Source organism: Macaca mulatta, chromosome 7 (assembly GCF_049350105.2).
Source record: "Macaca mulatta isolate MMU2019108-1 chromosome 7, T2T-MMU8v2.0, whole genome shotgun sequence".
Taxonomy (NCBI): Eukaryota; Metazoa; Chordata; class Mammalia; order Primates; family Cercopithecidae; genus Macaca; species Macaca mulatta.
The window spans coordinates 41,370,338-41,393,344 of record NC_133412.1 but is presented as its reverse complement, the minus strand read 5'-3'; the positions used below and the strand labels follow the sequence as shown (position 1 = coordinate 41,393,344).

Genomic DNA, 23,007 nt, shown 5'->3' with positions numbered 1-23,007 from the left:
TTCGGGATTTTTTGGCAGAGGGCAGAGAGGAGCAACCCCTCCCAAGTCCTCTATTAGAGAAGGCGTGATGGCGAGATGGAGGCTTCACTCACCAACCATGCTAGGACAAAGGGCAAACTAGGGCAGGCCGCTCCCACGCTGGGTCGGGGGCAGTGAGGAGCAGAGCGGCCCTTCTCATCGCAGCCCCCACCTTGCCATGCGCTGTGGGCGTGAGGTTTCCAGGAGAGTCTGTGGTGTAGGGAGCAGAGCTGGCTGGGAGGGAGGAGGCGGCCTATTCCTCAGTGGGGCTTCCTCGCTCACGGTGTGTATGGTGGGGAGAGAGGCACGCAATTGCCCTTTTCTGAGGATTGTGCCAGACCATATCACACATATAAGCTCATTCAAATCGATTTCCAGATAAGGCCGGGGGAGGGTAGCCGACTTGCCCGAGGCCACGTAGCATGTGCGCGGCAGAGCCGGTGGGGACGCGCAGAGGGTCTTGCTACCGACTCTCCCCGCTCTCCCGGGAGCCTGGGAGCCCTGGGGCGTCCCCTACCTGGCCGGGAAGCTGGGCTCTCGCCCCGGGGTTGTCCGGAGGGGGCTCCAGCAGGGGGCGCCCAGAGCCCCGTCCCGCGCAGTCGGGCGCGCCTCCAGCCGGCGCCTGGGACGGGGCTGGCCGCTCCGCCCCCTCGGCTCCTCGGCTGCTCGGCGGGCGGGCGCCGGGCGCTCTGGGAGGAGAGGACTGCAGGGCCGAGCCCAGCTCACCCCGCCGTGTCCCCAGTGCCCGCCGCGGTCGCCGCAGCGCAGCCTCCCGCCGTGAGTAGCACCTGTCTGCGGGCTCGACGGGCAGGACGGGGCGCGCGGCCTGACAGCAGCAGCGCCCGGGGCTGGGGCTGGCGGGGCCAAGAGATCCGGGCACTCGCTCTCAGATCCCGGGCCCGACGCCCCAGTGCCTGACGCCGTGGCCCGGGGCATTGTGGCCGCCACCGGAGCGCTGGAGCTGCCCGCTGCTGCCCTGGGGCGCCCTCCGGAGCCTGGCACTTTGACCTGGGAGACAGGATGGGAGCGGTGGGCAGAGCCAAGCACCTAGCAGGGAGATGGGACACAAACGTCCATCGAGTTAGGCCCCCTGGAACGGGCAGAGCACGCCCAGCTCCCGGCCAAGTCTTTTCAGCTTGGGCCGACTCTCTCACCTCCTGCTCCCGCCTGGCACAAGGAGGTGATGCGAGGAGGGTGCTCAGATGTCTGAGCCTCCTGTGGGGACGAATGAAGCTGTGGTCCCCGCCGTCAGGCGCCCCGGCCTGGGGCAGAGCTAGGGTGGGCGAGGGGCAGCCAGCACGCGTGCTGCAGGTTGGGGTGGAAGGGCTTGGAAGGGCGTTGCTAACAGTTGTCTAGGACTCTGAGCCAGGCATTGTGGAAGTCCCAAGGCCTGCATAGGTCTGGCTAACCCTCACTATAACTCTGCACGGTGGAAACTGGTATTGTTACTTTACAAAAGAGAAAACGAGGCCCAGAGAGGTGAGCTTCGTTGAAGCCGTGCAGGTAATGGTAAGGTAGGGGTACACACTGGAGAAGAGGGCACCATAGCTGGCTGCCTCGGGGGCAGATGCAGGGACAGTGCCTGACTTCTTGTACACTGGAATCCACTGGAGGGCAGCTGCTCTGGTTTCTGACACTGCGTTTCTCAACTGCCTCTGTGGAAGGTATTCCTGGGAGAGTCCTGTTGACCTAAGAGGCCCTGGCGCCTTGGCCTCTTCACAGCTAACTTCAGAGCCCTGTCCTTCCCCAAACCACTCATCTCCCAAGATGTTTTTTGAGCACCTCAAGTGGCACCACTGATGATTCAGCAGCTTCTGAGGAGACTTGGGCAGAGGAGTTAGGGGTGTGTGGATGTGGCTGGAGGTCTGCTCCTCTGGGGTAAGTTCCTGGCTGGCAGGAATGAGACCCGCACCCACCCTGCCCACCTCCCTGAGGCCTCCTGATTTGTTAGCTGTGGGGTGAACAAGCAGGCTTCCCAAGGGAGCTGGATCTTTGCCAGAGAGACCAAGTTTCTCTTGGGTCAACTCAGGCAGGTGGCTGACCTTCTGTGGGCCCCAGCTTCCTCATCAGAGACCATGATGGGTCAAAGCCTGGAATGTAGAGAGGAGCTCTGTAATGCCAGCGCCCCATCCCTTCTGTTGGCAGCCTCTCCAGAGCCTGAGTATGCTGATTCCTAATGGGGGTGTGTGTAGTGAGACAATCGTGTGTGTTTGGCCCAACCATTGCCTGCCCTCTTGCTGTGGTCCCGTTTCACTCACTTGCACTTGGTGAGGTGGGGTGAGGAACTGAGAGAGTTCACTTTGCAGAGTGAGCTGGGCCAGTGGGGGAGAGGGCTTCGTGAGTGTTGAGAGTTTCCTATGAGGTGATCTTCTAGCCCTGGACACCTCCTCCTAGCTTGTCCCTCAGGAAGTCATTGACTTTGCCAGCCCTGGTGCCATCTTGGAGGAGTTGGGGTGGCAATCAACAGAAGAAAATCTGGGAAGAGGAGTAGGATGGGTCACACATGTGATGTTCAGCGAGTCTCTTCCCTGTCTGGATCTCAGCTTCCTCTTGTAAAAACAAGTGGGTTAGACCAGACAGCAGTGGTTTTCAAACTTGTTTCACAGTGAATTCTTACCCAGAACCTCAACATGTAGTATGGATAACATGGAACTGCTCTGGCTTCCCCTTCTCACCCTGGTGATCCTGAGCAGGTCTAAAAATCCCTAAATAGATGATCTGTGGGATCCCTTTCTGTGGGGTTCTAGGAAATCTGTGGTAGCCCCCTGAAGTGTTGCCTAGTATTAGAGTTGTAGGCAGGAATTTGAATTCCAAGGACTCCATCAGGAGAAATGTGGGCATTAAGGTGGGTATCATCCTGGAAGCGTATGGAGCTGATGGCCTGTGCCTCTGGCCAAAAGTTGTAACTGTGTCCCTCCCCTCTGCCATGTGATTTCAGCTTTTCAAGGCTGGAAAGGTCCTTGTGCCTCTGGGTCCTTATCTGGGTCATAGCTGGTGACAATAATTCCACCTCAGTTTCACCCCTTTAGTTTGTTTCTAAACTGGTAAAATGCAAATTCTCCTTAGGAGTGGTGTTAGGAAAGTGCTTAAAGTGGCTCTCAGTTGTTTTACCTGATGAGCATCTGAGCAGCGGCCTTGAGAAAGGAGGCTGGGGAGCTAAGTTAAAATCAGCCAACACTTATATAGTGCCTGCTGTATACTAGCCTACTACAAGGGGACAGAGGCGAGAATGTCACAATTCTTGCCCTTATGGGGCAAGAGGAGGGAAGGAATTCACGTTATCCAGGGACCATTTAAAAAATTACACATAAGTTACCTTATTTGTTTCATATTAGTTTTATTTTTTACAATTATGTAAAATTTTGACCACATACAAAATAAACCTACATCCCGTATATCCGTCTAACTACCACGCAGATCAGGAAACAACATTGCCGGCACTCTGAAGCCTCAGAAGCTCCCCTTCCAACTATCCTGAGTGAGGGGATAACCACTCTTGTGACGTCTAGCACCATGCATCAATTTTCCCTAAATGGGATCACACAGTATGCGTCTTTTGTGTCTGGCTACTTCCATTTAACATTATGTTTCTGAGATTCGTCCATGTTGTTGCAGGTAGCAGTAGTTTGTTAATCTCATTGCTGGATAATGATTCCATTGTATGGGTATATAGTACCTCAGTTTGTTTATCCAGTCTTCTATTAATAACCGTTTGGTGGTTTCCAGTTTTTAGTTATTACTAATTGTATTGCGGTGACCATTCTAACGTGGATCGTTTGGGAAAACATCTGCATTCATTTCTCTTAGATATGTCCAAAGAAATTGCCAAACAGTTTTCCAAAGTGGTGGTCCCAGTGTATACCCCTCCCAGCAGTGTTTGAGAGCTCTAGTTGCCGCACATACTCACCAACACTAGACATTGTCTTACGTTCACTTTCCATGGAAGGAATGTGAAACTCAGAAAAGGTATCCTGTGCTCAGCTAAGCACAATGTGCCAGTAAGTGATGGAGCTGGGATTTGAACCCTGGTCTGTGTGATGACTATGGAATCTATTCTCACTCTCTGGGTTAGACATAAACATGGCCAGAATGTGATCAACTCGAGCCCTAAAAATGCATGAAGAGCACTCTTGGGGAACTTGAAGAGGTTAGAGAATTGTCATCTGTTTTTGGGAGGGCAAGGATCATGGAGCCACTCAGAGATGGTAGCATTTGGCTGGGTCTTTTGGGAAGTGGGCAGTTTTGCCCACTCTCCAGGGCTTTCCAGCTGGGCCTGCCCTGGCAAGGGCCCCACTTTAGCCAAGACATAGCAGGGATGAAAGTTTTAAGGGCATGGGAAAGGTCAACTTTGACTGGAATATAGGATAGGTAAGGGAGGAGGCAAAGGCTAGAAAGATGACCTAAGCCTAATTGGTGGACCTAGTTTGTCCCTAGGGGTCTCACCTGCCCCCCCTACTCCTGGCCACCCAAGATGTAGAACACAAGGCAGAGGCTCACCATTTTCCTGGGAACTGGGGCTTCTTTGAATCCTGCTCTCAGCAAATGGAGCTGGCCTCTCACCAAATGGGAGATCTTAGCTGTTCCTGGGACCACTCTCAGGGTTTCTGCCAACAGAATTTTTTTGGAGTTTCCTGCTTCCATCTAGCTGTGTGAAATTGGTAACCCCACCCCACAGGACCTGACCCAAATTGTTTATTTGGAAGGAAAAATTGTTTTTTCAGCGAAAATAAGATGGTAGATAGTACTCCCTTTACTCCCTGGGCCAATCTCGGGAGATTTGCCAGGATGTTGGGGGTGAGGGGGTGCCAAACTTCTGATTATGGTCAAGCCAAACTTGCTAGAGGGCTCCCTGGCATGGGTTAAATCACAGCAATAATCATCTTTCTTATTTGTACAGTAGTTTATATCCTTATCCCCACATGGATGTGTGAAGTATGTGATATAGATAGTATCACTCTGTTTACAGGTGAGGGGATGAGTCCCAGAGAGGGTGCCCACCTGCTGTGGATCACAAGGCTAATATACACTCACACTAGTCTGGAACTGGGGCTCCTAGAGCCTGCTCTTTTCATGCTTACCCCGGTCCTGGCCAAGCATGGAGGATGCATGAGGGAGCCTGGGCACCCACAGGCAGGTGACCCCGAGAGTAAGCCCTGTGAGCCAGGCCAGCTCCTCCTGAGGGTCTTCAGGTTCTGTGTGCCTCAGTGGAAGGGAGAGAGGCAGATGGCATCTTGGTAATGAAGCTCTGGTTTGCAGGGGGCTAAAGTGGTGGAAAGAGGGTGAAATTTATATACCCTCTGAGAGTTAGGACAGCTACAGCCACTTGGCGTTGATGAGATGTGCCCTTATGGAATGGTTCCTCCACCTAGCCTGGTGAAAATAGTCTTTTGGGGTTCATGGAGCTCACATGTGGTTGGGATCTGATTGGCAGTCAGCAGAAAAGCTGCCAGTGCTAACCAAAATGAGCTCCGACAGGCCTTTGCTGAAGACCCTTGGAAGACACATCCACAGGCAGCTGGTTTTATTCTTGCGATTTGCAGACTGTGCCCTGGGCCCTGCTCTTGGGGTGTTGTCCAGAGTGGCACATGGCTGTCCCAGGAATGGGTAAGCCCCTTGGGGCAGAGGGATCCCAGGAGAGGATGCAGACAGTCTTTTCTGGTGGAGTGGTAAGTGCTCCCCATGGCTCAGAGTTGGCCTCTGGCTTTTAATGAGATGCCTGGGGCAGGCAGAGTTGGCTCGATTTTACAGATGAGGACACTGAGGCCCTTCTGACAAGAGAGGAGATCACAGGGCTAGTTGCAGGCAGAGTTGGAACTAGCACCTCAGGCTCCTGACTCCTGGCACCTTTTGGAATTTGCCTCGCTCCTCCTGCCCATCTTTCTTTCGGGGGTGATGAGTGAGAGAGTTTACAGATTAGTTCAGACACGCAGTTGGGTGGTACAACCCCTGAGGGAGCTGAGATCATGATAGTGATCTCACCTTTTAACAGCATTTTCTAGTTTACAAAATAATCTCATGACTTGAAGTTGATTTTACAGTATTAGCCCCATTTTACAGATGAAGAAGCTAAGTCTTTGGCAGCTTAGGTGGCTTACCCAAGCAAGACTGGAACTTGTATCTAGGACTTCTGACTTTAAAGCTAGTGCTTTTTTATTTTTTCTGTTGCCCAGGCTGGAGTGCAGTGGCACGATCTCGGCTCACTGCAACCTCTGCCTCCCGGGTTCAAGTGATTCTCATGCCTCAGCCTCCTCCCGAGTAGCTGGGATTACAGGTGCGTGCCACCATACCCGACTAATTTTTGTATTTTTGGTAGAGATGGAGTGTCACCATGTTGGCCAGGCTGGTCTCGAACTCCTGACCTCCAGTGCTCCACCCGACCTCAAGTGCTCCACCCGACCTCAAGTGCTCCACCCACCTCGGCCTCCCAAGGTGCTGGGATTACAGGTGTGAGCACCACGCCTGGCCATTTTTTTTTTTTAAACTGTACAATAGCTGCCTCTTTTTGCAGTAGTTTTGAATTTAATGAAAATAGCTGAAGTTCACCATGGATGTTTTTCTGAACTTCTTCAAACAGGTCTGAAGACCTGAGGAGCTCTCCTTTCCTGTCTCCTTAACAAATCTGAATTCATGTAAATTAAGTAAGAACCATACATCATCAGCTGCAAGTGAGAAAAGGCTTGAGCAGGGCAGTTCTTGAGGAGCCAAGGCTGTGGATTATTACTAAATTATTAGCTCCCTTGCAGCCAATTATGTTTAGGCCTTAGACTCTTAGGCTTGTGCTAATTTGGATGGCTGTCCTAACCACAGGTTTCTTCTCATTTCAGGGTTGTATGTTCGAGACCTCAATGAGGAGCCCAAACATGGAGCCATTCAAGCAGCAGAAGGTGGAGGACTTTTATGACATCGGAGAGGAGCTGGGGAGGTAGGAGACTGTGTAAGAGGTGGGGGGATGCGGAGGGAGCCAAAGTCATGCTGCTTCTAGCACAATTGTCAGTTGGTGTTGGAAGGCAGGGCCACAGGACCAGTGGGAAGCTTTAAAAAATGAACCTGAGGATTATTCACCTGCCTGGGTGACTTTGCACATAGTCATTGCTCTGAAAATAATGACTTGCCAGTAAAAGGGATGAGAATTGTTGAGTTCTGTGTTTTCAGCGTAATCTAGCTGGCAGGGAAAACCTTCATGATTCTTGTTTGATCTGTTACTTTTTTCATGAAGTTCCCCCAGGCTCTGGATAGAGACCTGACTTGTTGGTTTTCTTCTGAGTCTCACTTGGGATTCTCCATGGTTCCCAGGGTTTTGTTTTAAGCTCCGAACCTGGATGGGAGGAGAGGTAATCCTCCTGAGAATGGATTTATGTTGAGTAACCAGCCACACGGGCCCTGTCATGAAGTTTTCCTGGGATCTTTCTTACTTGGTGCATTTTCAGGTTTGCTGAGCCCGGAACACAGCCAGGGTGAAAATCAGATCTGATAGTACTATAGTTACTATTTGGATAGAAATTAAGGTTTTCTGAAGCTCTTTTCTTGCTTTCCATTTCTACCAGCTGCTAAGATTTAAGTGGTAGTGTAGTGATTACAAAACACCAGTCCTGAAGTTTGAGTCTCACAACAGTGCATGAAATAGGCATTATTTTTACTCTCATTTTCCAGATGAGGAAACTGTGGTGAGCATTTGGGCAAGTTGCCCAAAGTTGCTGAGCCAGTGAGTGACATAGCCAAGGTTCTGACTAGTCCATTTTGTACCTGCACACCTATTATGCCCTCTCCCATGAGCTTGGCATTTGTACACTCACACATGCTCATCAGAGCACCTAACCTCACCCCTTCACACACAGTGCAGCATGAAAACATGGGAATTTAGAATGTGTAGACCTGGAAAACCTGAGACGGGTCTCAGTTCATTTAGAAAGTTTATTTCGTCAAGGTTGAGGACGCACGCCCATGACAGCCTCAGGAGGTCCTGACGACCTGTGCCCAAGGTTGTCACAGCACAGTTTGGTTTTATACCTTCTAGGGAGACATGAGACATCAATCACATATGCAAGATGAACATTGGTTTGGTCTGGAAGGGCAGGACAACTCCAACTCTAAAGGGAAGACTCTAATGGGGAGGGGGCTTCCAGGTCATAGGTAGATAAGAGACAGATGGTTGCATTCGTTTGAGTTTCTGGTCAGCCTTTCTAAAGGAGGCAGTCAGATATGCATTTATTTCAGTTAGCAGAGGGGTGACTTTGAATAGAACAGGAGGCAAGTTTGCCCTAAGCAGTTCCCAGCTTGACTTTTCTCTTTAGCTTAGGGACGTGGGGCCCCCAAGATTTAGTTTCCTTTCGCAAGTGTCTACTGTATCCAACAGGCAAAACAGGAGTTCTTTTCGCTTTATAGAACTCCTAGGTCAGGACTAATTGTCTTGCTTTTTTTTTAACTTTCAAAGATAAAACAGGGCTTCAAAGTCAGAAGAGCTTCACTCCAAAGAGAATGAGAGACAGCAGGTGCTTCAAGATCAGGGAGTTCATCCTGGCTGGCAGGATGGTGCGTGGGGGAGCAAATAACTGCAGAGAACCCAGAGGGGGATGACTTCTCCCAGTCTCGGGCCTGGTGAAGGGATAGGAAGAGAACATAGGACTAGAGGCTGGGGTTGGTCACTGGAGCCTGCCTTGTGGGAAGCCAGGTTCTCTTTGCCTCAGGTTCTTCTCCTGCCCTTGGTGGCACCAGCAGAAAGGTGGCATTCTCAGCAACAAACCACGGCCAGCCCTGCCAATGGTGCTCGATTCAGTGCCCTCACTTGGCCATGCCCTGCGTGTAGGGGTCTGTGCTGAGTACTGTGGGTACCAAGACGAGCAAGATCAGACAGTCTCTGCCCTCCTGGAGCTCCACCCTGGCAGCGAGTCAGCTGCACACATGCTAACAAGGGCACTCTTGGATTGGACTAGAGTCTGGGTGGGCAGAGAAACTGAGAAGTTGTGGGGAGTGGGACTCTGAAGAAGGAAGTAGAAGCAGCTTCCTGGGGATTGCATTTACGATTCCTTCTTAGTCTTGTCTCTCCCTGACTCCATATATCAAGGACATGTGCTATTAGACCCAGAAGAGACCTCATGTTTTCTGGTCCTCTACCTGCAACAGGGTGTGGAGATCCCATGCGTCTCATAGTCTGGGATGTCTTGGGGTGATTCTCACCTCCCCTATTCTTCTAAAGTGCTACTGGGGCAAAAGGTGAGTAAGCAGCAGATGAGGCCCAGGGATTAGGGGCCAGTGGCCTTTGGAGTGGCCAGATGTCCTAGGATTTGTGGTCTAGAGGTCAGATGACCTAGAAGGCCTTTAGAGGTCCTGTCTTTCAGGCCTCTCACTTGACAGTTGAAGAAATGGAGGCTCAGAGAGGCGAAGGGTCTTGCCTGGGGCCACAGAACAGGCTAGAACTAGAGCTGCCTTTGGATGACCACTCAGCTTCTGAAGGGACAGTCCTATTCTTCTCTCCTGCCCTCCTGATCTTCACTTAACATATTCTTGGGGACCTACCGTGTGCCATGCACCGTCCAAGCAGTGGAAAACAAAACAGACACAGTCCTGTCCTCTGGCAGTTTATGCTCCCCAGGCTCGTGGAGAAAGGCACTAGACAAGTGGATGCTAAGGGATAAATCACCATAAGGTGTGTTAAGGGCTAAGAAAAGAGAGAAAAGGATGCCCTGCAAGGGAATGATGGGGGACGTAGTTCCAACTGGGTGGTTAGAGAAGATTGCTCTGAGGAAGTGACTGCTCATTTGAGAACTGAGGGGTAAATGCACAAGCCAAGTCAGCAGCATGGATGAGCCCTGAAGTGGGGAAGTGCCTGGGACCTGGGGAGCCGGCAGGAGGCTGGTATGGCCTTGGAAAGTGGGCCAGGGGCAAGCAGTGTTACATGAGGCTGGTGGCATGGGGACCAGATCCAGTTGGTGAATTCCCTGCCAACACAGAGTGGTGGAGAGGTTTGGCCTTTGCGGTCACATGGGTTGGGGTTTGGGTCCCTGTCCTAGCTGTGCAACATTAGGACAATCTGCCCTCTCTGAGCCTCAGCTTTTTTAGCTGTGAGACAGAAAGAGTACCATCACCTAGCTCATGGTCATGGGGATGAAATGAGATGCCGAGTGGGGAATCCCTCTCAGAGCTGGGCATGGGGTAAGTGTTCATGAACAAGAGCTTCTGGCTTTCAACAGTGACCAGATCGAGCCTTTGAAGTAGGTTTGGAGTGTCAAGGCCCCATCTTCTGCCTCTGCAGCCTTCTAGGAGGAAGGCGTGGGACTCTGCAGGAAGAAGAGCAGGGGGATCATCCTGATGTCTGGGGAGCTCAATGTAAACCTCCTTACTTGGCTGTCAGTGAGCACCCTAGTGTAGACTCAGGGCCCTCTCATTGATTTTAGCTCTTCATTAAGTCCTAACTATGCAAAAATGAAAATGTACAACAATTTGTTACATGTAACAATGGATAAAGCTCAGACACGTAATGTTGAGCAAAGGAAGGCAAACTCAGAAGGGTCTGTGCTGCTTTTTTCCATTTGTGAAAGTTCAAAATGGGCAAAAGGAATCAATGGTGCCAGAAGTGTGAATGGTGGTTATCCTTCAGGGACTAGTGACTGGAAGGGGCACAAAAGGGATTCACAAAAGGGTGCTGTATCCTGTTTCTTGATCTGGGTGTCAGTTTCACAGATGTGTTCATTTTATGAGTATTTATATGAAGACATACATGCATATGGGCATTTTCCTGTTTATTAGACCTTAACTAAAATAGTATATATATATATATATATATATATATTTTTTTTTTTTTTTTTTTTTTTTTTTTTTTTTGAGATAGAGTTTCACTCTGTCGCCAGGTTGGAGTGCGGTGGTGAGATCTCAGGGGGAGGGTGCTAGTAGGTAGGCCCAGTGATGGTTTCGTGAACTTCAGCATAGACAACTACTGCATGCAGGATGATATAAAGTAATTTAACATAAGCAGCAGATACTGAAGAGTGATTCCTTATTTACTATCCTCCTGCAACCTCTGCCTCCAGGGTTCAAGCTATTCTCCTGCTTCAGCCTCCTGAGTAGCTGGGACTACAGATGCTTGCCACCATGCCCAGATAATTTTTGTATTTTTAGTAGAGATGGGGTTTCACCATATTGGCCAGGAAGGTCTTGATCTCTTGACCTTGTGATCCGCCCGCCTCGGCATCCCCCGAAAAATAAATAACCTTTAACTCTACTTCCTGCCCTGGCCTGGTTCACATGTTTCTGATTCCTTTAGAGGCTTTGTCTATCCTTATCCTATGAGTAAGAGCATCTCTGTAGGAAAAGCTTTGGATGGAAACAGGATACCCTGGCAGGAGCATCCTGCACTCTGCTGGGACCCTCCCTGGCCCTGCGGATTTGCCTGATTTCTAGCTTCCAGCTCTGAGTGCAGGCAGTTGGCTGTGCTCACACTTTTGGCACCAGCCTGCTTGGGATGCTGGAGGTTGTCTGCTGTTTCTGGGAGTGTTTGGAGAAATGTTGGCTTGCAGACGTTGGCATCTCCCAGCCTTGGTAGCAATCAGTAGAGCAGAGCAGGGAAACATTAGAGCAGGGCTCATAAAGAGAAACTCATCCAACTCCTCATTTTATAGATGAGGCTAAGGCCAGAGAGGAGAAGTGGTGAACTGGTGATAGAACCAGGGTGGGGTCTGGTGGTCTGACTCCTAGCCCAGGACTCTGGCCACCACATCTTAAGGACCCACAAGACACAAAGTCATTTCTTCCTTTAATTGGAATGCTTCTGAGCAGTGGGAGAGAATATAAGGGAAGGAAGTCTTTTCTGTTTGTACTTGAGGGTAGTGTAGCACGGTCAAAGTTAGGAGAACGAGCCTTTGGGAAGGAGTGATGTTTCTCAGAGGGAAGGTGCTAGTAGGTAGACCCAGTGATGGTTTCGTGAACTTCTGCATAGACACCTACTGCATGCATGATGATATAAAGTAATTTAACGTTAGCAGCATATAATGAAGAGTGATTCCTTGTTTCCTATCCTTTGATTATTTTCCTTTACTTAGATGGATTTTTTTTTTTTTTTTTTTTTTTTTTGGTTTGTTTGTTTGTTTTTGTGAGATGGAGCCTCACTCTGTCACCCAGGCTGGAATGCAGTCACATGATCTCACTTCACTGCAACCTCCGCCTCCCGGGTTCAAGCGATTCTCCTGCCTCAGCCTTCTGAGTAGCTGGGATTACAGGCACCCACCACCATGCCTGGCTAATTTTTGTACTTTTAGTAGAGACGGGGTTTCACCGTGTTGGCCAGGTTCATCTCAAACTCCTGACCTTAGGTGATCTGCCTGCCTCGGCCTCCCAAAGTGCTGGGATTATAGGAGTGAGCCATCGCACTGGGCCAGATTTTCTTTACTTACATTATATTAACATAAAATCATAACATGTTTCTGTTGAGCTGGATTTCAACAAAAATTTAATCCAAATCTACCATTTTATAGATGAGGAAAGTGAGGCCCAGAGAGGGGAGGTTATTTGTCTAAGGTTGTAAACAAGAATTGGAGGAAGCAGAACTCAAAGGCAGAACCTTCTTGACTACTGTGCTGGTTTAAACAAATAAACAAAGAAAGAGATAAGAACTGATTTAAATCTACATCCAACCTTTATCCATAGCCCCCACTTCTCTTAAGGATCTTACCTTACCATTACCCCACATACCACCTCTGCCCTGAAGAAGACAGCAACCATATAATTGCTACCACTTAGAAGAGGCTCATGTATGCAAGACACCCTGCCAGCCACCCAACCTGCAGTCTCCTTGGGTGGGGATGAGAGACTTGGGTGGGGGAAGGAGCCTCTGCACTAAAGCCTCAGCCTTCCTGAACGTGGACAAAGGATTCCCTGAGGCAGTCATGTTGATGGGGGCAGGGGGTAGCCAGACTGGAGTCTCCCAGTGGGATCATCTGTGGTTAAGATCAGCCACCACACATTCAGCTTAGTCAGGATAACCTCTTTGGGGAAAGAAACAACATCCTCTAGGAAATGTGTGAAGTTCAAATTTTCCCAGGCTGGGTTCAATACCCCAGTCTAGCCACACTGGGCACTATAGAAAACAACAAACATAGGTGTTAGATTTATTCATCTCAGCCCTTGGCAAAAGAGCTTCTAAGACTAACCCTGAAGCAAGGGGGCTTTTATGATCCCTTTTAAATTAAAAAGATGTTTGTTTATTATAGAAGTTATTCAAGGTGAGACGGGGGTGGTGGCTCACACCTGTAATCCCAGCACTTTGGGAGGCCGAGGCAGGCGGATCGCCTGAGCTCAGGAGTTCGAGACCAGCCTGGACAACATGGTGAAACCCTGTCTCTACTAAAAACACAAAAATTAGCCGGGCGTGGTGGCATGCACCTTAATCCCAGCTACTCGGGAGGCTGAGGCAGGAGAATTGCTTGAACCCGGGAGGCGGATGTTGCAGTGAGCCAAGATAGCGCCACTGCACTCCAGCCTGGGGGACAGAGTCAGACACCGTCTCAAAAAAAAAAAAAAAAAGTTATTCAAGGTGAATGTCATAAAATTATGAAGAGTATAAAGTAAAAAGTAGACTCCCTCTGCCCTCTTGCCGAGTCTCATACCTCACAGGTAGACTTTGATGGTAATTTTCTTCTATTGCCATTCAGAACCTTTCTAAGTGAAGCAAGTGTGTGTGTGGACAGAGGGGACCATATGACCATAATGATCAACAACTTGCTTTTCTCACTTAATGAAATCTGTTGAATATCTTTTTATAGCAGTGCAGGGAGATCTGTGAGACTTATTTTGGATGAATGGTTTTTTTAAATTAATAAATTTAAGGCTGGGTGCTGTGGCTCACACCTGTAATCCCAGCACTTTGGGAGGCTGAAGCGGGTGGATCACCAGGTCAGGAGTTAACCCAGCTATCTTCCTTCCTTCCTCCCTCCCTCCCTCCCTCCCTCCCTCTTCCTTCCTTCCTTCCTTCCTTCCTTCCTTCCTTCCTTCCTTCCTTCCTTCCTTCCTTCCTTCCTTTCCCTCCCCGTTTCCCTTCCCCTCCCCTCCCCCTGCCCGGGGTCTCTCTGTTACTCAGGCTGGAGTGCAGTGGTTCAATCATGGCTCATTGCAGCCTTGACCTCCTGGGCTCAAGCAATCCTCCCACCTCAGCCTTCCAAGCAACTGGGACTACAGGCATGTGCCACCATGACTAGCTAATTTAAATTTTTTTTTTTTTTTGAGACAGAGTCTCGCTCTGTTTCTAGGCTGGAGTGCAGTGGTGCCATCTTGGCTCACTGCAACCTCCACCTCCTGGGTTCAAGCAATTCTCATGCCTCAGCCTCCCAACTAGCTGGGATTACAGGTGTGCACAACCATGCCTATCTAATTTTTTTATTTTTAGTAGAGATGGGGTTTCACCATGTTGGCCAGATTGGTCTCAAACTCCTGACCTCAGGTGATCTGCCCACCTCAGCCTCCCAAAGTGCTGGGGTTACAGGCATGAGCCACCACACCCACCTAATTTTAAAATTTTTTGTAGGGACAGGGTTTTACCATGTTACCCAGGCTGGTCTTGAACTCCTGGGCTCAAGCAGTCCTCCTATTTTGGCCTCTCAAAGTACTGGGATTATAGGCGTGAGCTACCACACCTGGCTATTTTTATTTCTGAATCTTGCCTACTGATCTTTGCAGGGGTATTTCTCAAACCCACAGACCTCCTGCCCTTAGCAGCTACTGTGTCACATACATTTGTCACATTCCCCCAAGTGCTAAGCGGGGGCAGATTGGAGAGGCTGGGCCGAGTAGCAGTAATGGCTGTATAAGAGCCAGTGATGAGATGAGACTTATCTGGCAGTTGTTTATCAATTCTTTGAAAGCAGGTTCAGAGCTGTTCTCCTGTTTGGACTATCACTGCAGCACTCAGACAGAGGCCAGAGGCCCCCAAAACATATGTGACTTATCTTTGCTCTTGCTGTTTCCTCATTCTTAGAAAAATTATACTTTTTCTTCAAGGTCCAGATCAAACACGGTCACTCTGACAAAAGCAGCCATGCCCCGTCCCATCCATCCCACTCCCTTCTGTCAGATTTAATTACCTCTTATTCTGGACCACGTCTCTGATCATACCTCATGTTACACATAGGGTTTTCCTGGTCATCCTCCCTGTTGGACTGAAGGTTTCCAGGCTGGGCTCCTGTGTACATCAGCTTTTATCCATCCATCTCCTCTGCTGTGGTGTCCAGCCCAGGCCTTTTATACTTGATAAGTGCTTAACACCCACAGACACCCATAAGTTAACTATAGAACATCTGGGATCTGCCTTGAGTTAAATTTAAATCTAAGGCAGAAAACCTCAGCCAAGCAAGCTCACAGCCCCCATAAACCCTGGAATTCGTGAATGTCCAGGATTCCCCAAACACAACGTGGGAAACAAAACACAGAAATCACTTCTGTTTACTGGACATACATTATTGTGTTTCATTCTTATAACACCCTGTGAAGTAGTTATTATTCCCATTTTATAGAAGAAGAAAACTCAGTCTCCAAAATTTTAGGTAACTGGTTCAAGAAATACAAACCTACCTCATCAAGGAGACGCCAAGTGGACACGTTTGTGATCGGAGAGGCACAAAAATCCCAGGCCAGGGTAGTGAACAGGGCTTTGCCCAGAGGAAGTTTCTGGCTTTTATTTCCGACATTCTTTGAGATTTTCTGTGTCACACAGAGGTGAATTTTTATTAAATTATAGAATTAGGCTGAGGCGAGAAAATCGCTTGAGGTGGGGCAATCCTCCCACCTCCGATTCCTGAGTAGCTAGGGCTATAGGCATGTGCCCTAGACTTTGATAATTTTAAAATTTTTTGTAGAGATGGGTATCTTACTATATTGCCCAGGCTGATCTTGACCTCCTGGCCTCAGGCGATCTCACCTCAGCCTAATTCTATAATTTAATAAAAATCAATGCAGGAGATTCTTCAGAGGTCATCTATTATAGTAAAGGCCCAGGGCTCAGGGTGGTTGAGGGTGAGTAGGGGTGGGGGGGTCAAAGAGTTTGTCAGTAAAAGGGGCTGGAAGGCAAGGAAGGGAGGCAGGGCAGATATATCCATTTTCTGCATAGGGCAGCAGTGAGGACCACACCAGGCCACCAAATTCCCTTGGTGGGATTCCATCCTGCCACCTTGATGAGGTTCTTAAACCCATGAGACTTGCAGCCACAGGACTATGGCCCAGTTCAGGGTTGGAGAGTGGCCACAAACAGGAGAGGCAGGTGAGGGGAGCAGCAGCCCCGTCAACATCTAGGTGCAAGGGTATCGTATTTACATCATCTTTGGTCCTGTCAACACCACAACAGACTTTGGTTTTTGGTTTTGGTTTTTGTTTTTGGAGATAGAGTTTTGCTCTGTTGCCCAGGCTAGAGTGCAGTGGCATCATCTCAGCTCACTGCAACCTCTGCCTCCTGGGTTCAAGCAATTCTCCTGCCTCAGCCTCCCCAGTAGCTGGGGCTATAGGCACCCGCCAAGTACAGCTAATATTTGTATTTTTAATAGAGACCTGGTTCCACCATGTTGGCCAGGCTGGTTTCCAACTCCTGACCTCAAGTGATCTGCCTGCCTCGGCCTCCCAAAGTGCTGGGATTACAGGTGTGAGCCATTGCACCCAGCCATACAACAGACTTTAGAAAGAGGGGTGTCAGAGAGGGGCTCCCTACACTGGTCCTCCTGAGGGGAATAGGGAACTGTGAGCTGGCCGAATGCAAAACAGTACAAGTGACCTCTTGTTACTCAGGTTGTAGACTGAGAGCTAGATGAACTTGGTTAATAGCAAGGAAGCCTCCTCCACCACAGCAGCACCCTAGACAAGCTGGTGGTTTCCAAAAGGTTAGTGGGTGTGTGTGGATGTGTGTGTGTGAAGGAGCTCATGAGTACGTGCACGTCTGTACTGTATGTAGGTCACTATCACAGTCAACAATAAATATTCTTGGGCACCCACTGTGTGTTGAGGAGGAGATTTAGGGCTCAGGCCTTGCCCCAGAAGAGCTAAGGCTCAGTTGGGGCACAGGAGTACTTTCCTGCTAAGCAAATGAAATGAGATGTACTAGACCATGTGCTAATAGTGGAACCCAAAAACACGTTCCAGGAGAGCAGAGGAGGAAGCTATCACCCTGGGTGGGGCAGGGTCTAATCCAGGAGAGAGGCCGGTAACTACCTCAAGGGTGAGGGCTCTGCCACAACCAAGGAACAGAGGCCCAGGCTTGGGCAAGAGGGCACGTGGAGACGGTGAAGGGATGGGGCTGCCAGGACTGACGACTACAAGGGGCCCTGGGTGACAGAGGCTGTGGATGAGAGAGGGAGGCGCTTTCATCACCCATTGTTAGGAAAACAAAGCACAAAGCCACTCAAACAAAGTGGCTGCATTGCACAGCTTGAGTTAGAAGCTCAGCACACAGTGCAAATCGCTTGCCCTAAGGGTAGGTCTCATTGAGCTCTGTCTGCATTATGGAAACTGGAAGAGCTGGGGGCGGGGGGCAGTACTTCTGTGGGGGAAATGGAAACCACCAGTGTGCCTGTATCTTCTGGATAGCCTTGCTTTTCTACTTATTTATTGCCAGTGTGTACATTTTGTGTTGGATTGTTGTTTTTTGACTCCATGTTGTTTTTAAATATGTACGTTTCCACAAATCCAGAGTTCATATACTTAAAAATATTTTTGTTTGGAAATAATTTGAAATGTGATAAAAAAAAGTTGTAAGAATAACAAAACTCCCGTATACCCTTGACCTATATGTACCAGTTTTTAACATTTTGTCATTTCTCTCTCTCTCTCTCCCCTTCTCTACCTGCCTCCTTTCCTCCTTCCTTCTCTTTGTCTGTGGGTTATCTGTCTGTCTGTCTGTCTGTCTACCTGCCTACTTACATATCCATCCATCCTAGTTTCTGAACCATTTGAGAATAGGTTGCAGACATTATGCCTCTTCACCCCTTAATACTTCATTATGGATTTCCTAGTGAAGTGTTAAGTACACGGACGTTCTCTTTCATAACCACTATACAGTTACAAATTCAGGCATTTAATACCGATAAAATATTTTTACCTAAGCTATCTCTCTTGCTCTAATTTTGTCAATTTTCTTATTAGTGTTCTTTATAGCTGTTTTTCTCCCTACAGTGAAAGATCCAGGGCAGGATCATGTGTTGCATCTTGTTGTTATATGTCTCCAGTCTCCTTTAACTGGGAACAGCCTTTCTTTGACTTTCATGACACTAACATTTTTAAAGACTACTGCACTATTAAAAAATAAATAGGGTCGGGTGCAGTGGTTCATGCCTGTAATCCCAGCACTTTGGGAGGCTAAGGTGGGCAGATCACTTGAGGTCAGGAGTTCAAGACAAGTATGGCCAACATGGCGAAACCCCATCTCTACTAAAAATACAAAAATTAGCCAGGTATGGTGGTGCATGCCTGTGGTCCCAGCTACCCAGGAGGCTGAGGCCGGAGAATCACTTGAACCCCAGAAGTGGAGGTTGCAGTGAGCTGAGATAGCATCTCTGTACTCCAGCCTGGGCAACACAGTGAGATTCCATCTCAAAAAATATAAACAAATAAATAGATAGATAGATACAGTTTATATACTTCTGTTAACTTCATAATATTCTATCCAGGTATGCCCAATTTAGGTCACTTTCCCCTATTGTTTCCCACTGCTAAAAATATTGGTGTTTCGACGAACATATTTGTTTAATTTCCTCTCTGCATTATTTTTGTTGGGTGTATTCCCAGAGGTTGCATGCCAGGTCAAAGGTTATGACTTATATGCTTAATGGTTTAAACTGGAAATAGTGAATCACTTTACAGTGTCATCAGCATGTACTTATTTCCTTGTGGCTTTGCCAATACTCTTTTATTGTTTTTATGTATTTTTGATAGCTTATAAATATTGTAAAGATATATAGGCCGGGAGCGGTGGCTCAAGCCTGTAATCCCAGCACTTTGGGAGGCCGAGACGGGCGGATCACGAGGTCAGCAGATCGAGACCATCCTGGCTAACCCGGTGAAACCCCGTCTCTACTAAAAAATACAAAAAACTAGCCGGGCGAGGTGGTGGGCGCCTGTAGTCCCAGCTACTCGGGAGGCTGAGGCAGGAGAATGGCGTAAACCCGGGAGGCCGAGCTTGCAGTGAACTGAGATCCGGCCACTGCACTCCAGCCTGGGCGACATAGCGAGACTCTGTCTCAAAAAAAAAAAAAGATATATTAACATTTTCACTGTAGGGAAATTTAAAGTAGTTCAAGTTTTCTGTACTTTCTCCTTAATTTCAAACCATATTCTCTCCTGCACTTACTTTTCTTCATGGTGTTTGCATTTCATTTTTATCTTTTCTTTTTTTTTTTTTGAGACAGGATCTTGCTCTGTCACCCAGGCTGGAGGGCAGTGGTATGATCACAGCTCAGTGCAGCCTCCGACCTCCTTGGGTTCAGGCAATCCTCCCACCTCAACCTCTTGAGTAGCTGGGACTGCAGGCATGTGCCACCACACCTGGCTAATTTTTGGAGTTTTTGTTTTATTTGTTTTGTTTTGTTTTGTTTTGAGACAGAGTCTTACTCTGTTGCCCGGGCTGGAGTACAGTGGCACAATCTCAGCTCACTGCAACCTCCACCTCCCAGGTTCAAGTGATTCTCCTGTCTCAGCCTCCCAAGTAGGTAAGATTACAGGCACGCACCACCACGCCTGGTTAGTTTTTTGTATTTTTAGTAGAGACAGGGTTTCACCATGTTGGCCAGGCTGGTCTCGAACTCCTGACCTCAGATGACCCACGTGCCTTGGCCTCCCAAAGTGCTGAGATTACAGGCATGAGCCACCGCACCTGGCCTCATGTTTTGTACTTTTTATAGAGACAGGGTTTTGTCATGTTGCCCAGGCTGGTCTTGAACTCCTGGGCTCAAGTGATCTGCTTTCCTTGGCCTTCCAAAGTGCTGGGATTACAGGCGGTAATGTAATGAGCCACTATGTAAGTCACCATTATATTTTAATGGATATTTTGAAGTTCCAGTAGCAACACAAGATAGGTAAGGCAAACATAATAGTTCCCATTTTGTAAGTGATAAAAAGGAGGCTCAGAGGCTCTACCCAACCCAGGCCAGTCAGGACTAAAGTGTCACCTTCCTTCTCTGAGAAGTAGAGTATACATGTCTTTAAGGGGCCTAGCACTCCTGCCAGGGGCTCTGCTCCTTTGTCTCTGCTTTTAGAAGCCGGCTCACAGGATTTTCTTAGGAAGTTTTCTGAGAGAGTACCATTGGGAGAAGTGGGTGCTTGGGATGGGGGAGTGCTTTTGAGAGGGCAAAAGAGAGAGCTTCTGTCCCCCACCTTGTTAGGGAAACCAAAGTGAGGCTTAAGAGGTACCCTATCAGGCCAGGTGTGGTGTCTCACTCCTGTAATCCCAGCACTTTGGGAGGTGGAGGTGGGCAGATAGCTTGAGCCCAGGAGTTTGAGACCAGCCTGGCCAACGTGGCGAAACCCTGACTCTACGAAAAATACAAAAATTAGCCTGGTGTGGTGGCATGCGCCTGTAGTCCCAGCTACCTGGGGGGCTGAGGTGGGAGGATCACTTGAGCCCGGAAGGCAGATGTTGTAGTGAATGGAGTTCATGCCACTGCACTCCAGCCTGGGCAACAGAGTGAGAGACTGTCTCAAAAAAAGAACTTAATTAAAAAAAAAAGAGGTACCCTATCACCTCAGGTGTAGCAAAGCACCCCAGGGCTCTGATAGGGAAGGTGGGAGATTGTGTGAGACCCGGCAGCTTCCAGAGCCTTCCACAGAGTGGATGGCTCAGCCCCAGCCTCTCTTCTCGAGATTGCCCCTCACCCCCAGTCAGCCATCCACAGGGTCTAGAACCAGGAACTTTCACCTGCAAGGGCTCCTACATCGTTGAGTGTGGGACACAGAAAACTATAGCCCCATAGCCAAAATCAGGCCAGCGCCCTGTGTGTGAGTGGCCCTGGAGCTAAGATTGGCTTTTACAGAGGAACGTTTCCAATAGATTTGATGATAGAGAATGCTAACTTTAGACCCCAATTAAGCAAAATGTTATCCATCCCCCACAATGTCCATATTTCCATTCTTCTCATTGGAATACCTGTATTATAAAAACAAAATAAAACTCAATTATTATATTTTGAATTTCATTAATTAATGAATTAAAAACTTTAAAACTGTGGAAATTCCATTTTCTCCTTTGTTATACAGATGCCTACATAATATCCTACATTTTGCTTCTGGGCTTGCAATACCTCAAATATTTACCATCTGGTCCTTTGCAGGAAAGGTGGTCTACTCCTGATCTACTCCAGTAGGGTCTACCATTGAAGCAGCAAAACCGTAAAAGTAATTTATGATGGAATGGGGTGCAGATCAAAGTGAAGGTGCAGTGTTGGGAAAGGAGGATGCAGCGGTGAGCAGAGGCCACCTGCCCCTCGCCCTGACATCCCTCCAGGGACTCAGGGCCCTGGGAAGCCCAGAAGCACTGTCCACCTAGGTCAATCCTGCCCTCTTCGGAGTGTGGCTGGGGTAGGAAGAAGGGAAGGGAGCTCTGGATCCTGGGGATCGAGTGTCTCCTCTATACCTGGTCCTGCCCTGCACTAAGCTCTGAGGTATATTACCTGGCTTCATCCTCTTGCAGTCCTATGGGACTATAGGTATTTTTCCCTTTTTACAGATGAGGAAGCTGAATCTTAGAGACTGAACTAACTTACCTTGGTAAGTGTCTGAGCTGGGATTTAAACCTATGACTTCTGACTCCTGGTCCAGTGCTCTCTTTGAAGTACCAAGTTGCCTAGAATTTTCTTTCTGTCTGTGACCCTGGGATCCCCTCCAGAGAACAGGGAAGGTGTCTGGGGGTCTTGGTGGTTTACTGGGGAGCCTGCTGAGGGTCCAGTTGTCCTGTGTCTAATCCATTTCCAGGGCTGGCACTGCCTCCCTGCTCACCTCCACCTCCTTGCTGGTAGCTTCTAACCCTGAGGCCTTAGGACCCTGATCTTGAATCCTGAAACGCCCCTGGTGACCTGGCCACAGGGCCTGAAGGGTGATGAAATATCCTCCTCTCCTTGGGGTGAGTTTTATTTAGCACCCTGGGGGCAGACCCCACTAGTTGAACTTGGCTACTCAGGGCTGTGGTGTGGCTCTAGTTGGTGAAGCATTCCTCCCTGTCTATGGTTTGCAGGCTAAGAGACAAGATGAACTGGGCAGAGGGAGAAGGGCAGTGGAGAGACCTAGGCAGAAGGACAGGCTCAGGGCAGGACAGCCTGGCATTGACTGTTCTGGGCATTGGAATCACCAGGTCCAAGTTTGATCCTGGCTCTGCCACTATGAGCTCCTTGATGCTTTGCACTCATAGGCTCTGTTTCTTCATCGTAAGATGGTTGCTATCTCACGGGGTTGTTGAAATACCACACGTGGAGTCTGAGTCTATTCTTTTCCAGCTTTCTGGGGTCTTCATCCTTTAATGTCCAAATAAGAACAAGCATTCCATTCCAGGCAACAGGAAGTCCTGTTCCCCAACCCAGGCTTTCCGAGCCTCCCCGGGGCATGCTTACATCTTCCTCCATGCCCTAGGCCCTTGCAACTTGAGGATCACTTTCCTCCTTCGAGACAAGGCTGCACCTCCTCTGTGACCCTGGAGTCTCAGGCAAGGACCCTGGCCCATTTCTGAGTCCCTCCCTTGCCACTGAGACTGGTTGCAGGATGAACTGATTTTCATCTAAGGCTTGGGGTTGATGAGAGGAGAAGGAAATGGCTTAAAGTTGGGTAGCAAAACCTCTGCTTCTTTGACTTCTGACCTCTGCCGTGATACTAGGGCCTTCCAGGACCCCAGCCTGGGCCCTGGATCTGCTACCATCCTTTATACTTACCACACAAGGTAGACTCCCCTTTTCTTTCACATAGGCAGTTAAACTCCTTGTTGTTGCGGCACCTCCCTGAGTGGACCCCAGGCCTTTCTTTTGCAGAACGAAAGGTCCTTTAAAGTTT

The 23,007-nt window shown here is 48.8% G+C and overlaps 1 protein-coding gene across 11 annotated transcripts in view; it reads left to right on the top strand.

Annotated features, from left to right (window-relative positions):
• The first annotated feature begins 403 nt into the window (after nucleotides 1-403).
• DAPK2 (death associated protein kinase 2) overlaps nucleotides 404-23,007 on the top strand; it is a 140,314-nt gene continuing 117,710 nt past the window's right edge. For 4 of the 11 annotated variants that reach the window (XM_077939550.1, XM_077939551.1, XM_001106327.5 and 1 more), the window contains exons 1-2: nucleotides 405-795; nucleotides 6,843-6,940. In XM_077939550.1, coding sequence (XP_077795676.1) covers nucleotides 6,849-6,940 — 92 coding nt within the window. In that variant the 5' untranslated portion in view covers nucleotides 405-795; nucleotides 6,843-6,848. Of the gene's footprint in view, nucleotides 1,199-6,842; nucleotides 6,941-23,007 lie in introns of all 11 variants that reach the window. The other 7 variants (XM_077939552.1, XM_077939548.1, XM_015142441.3 and 4 more) reach the window with 4 other exon arrangements.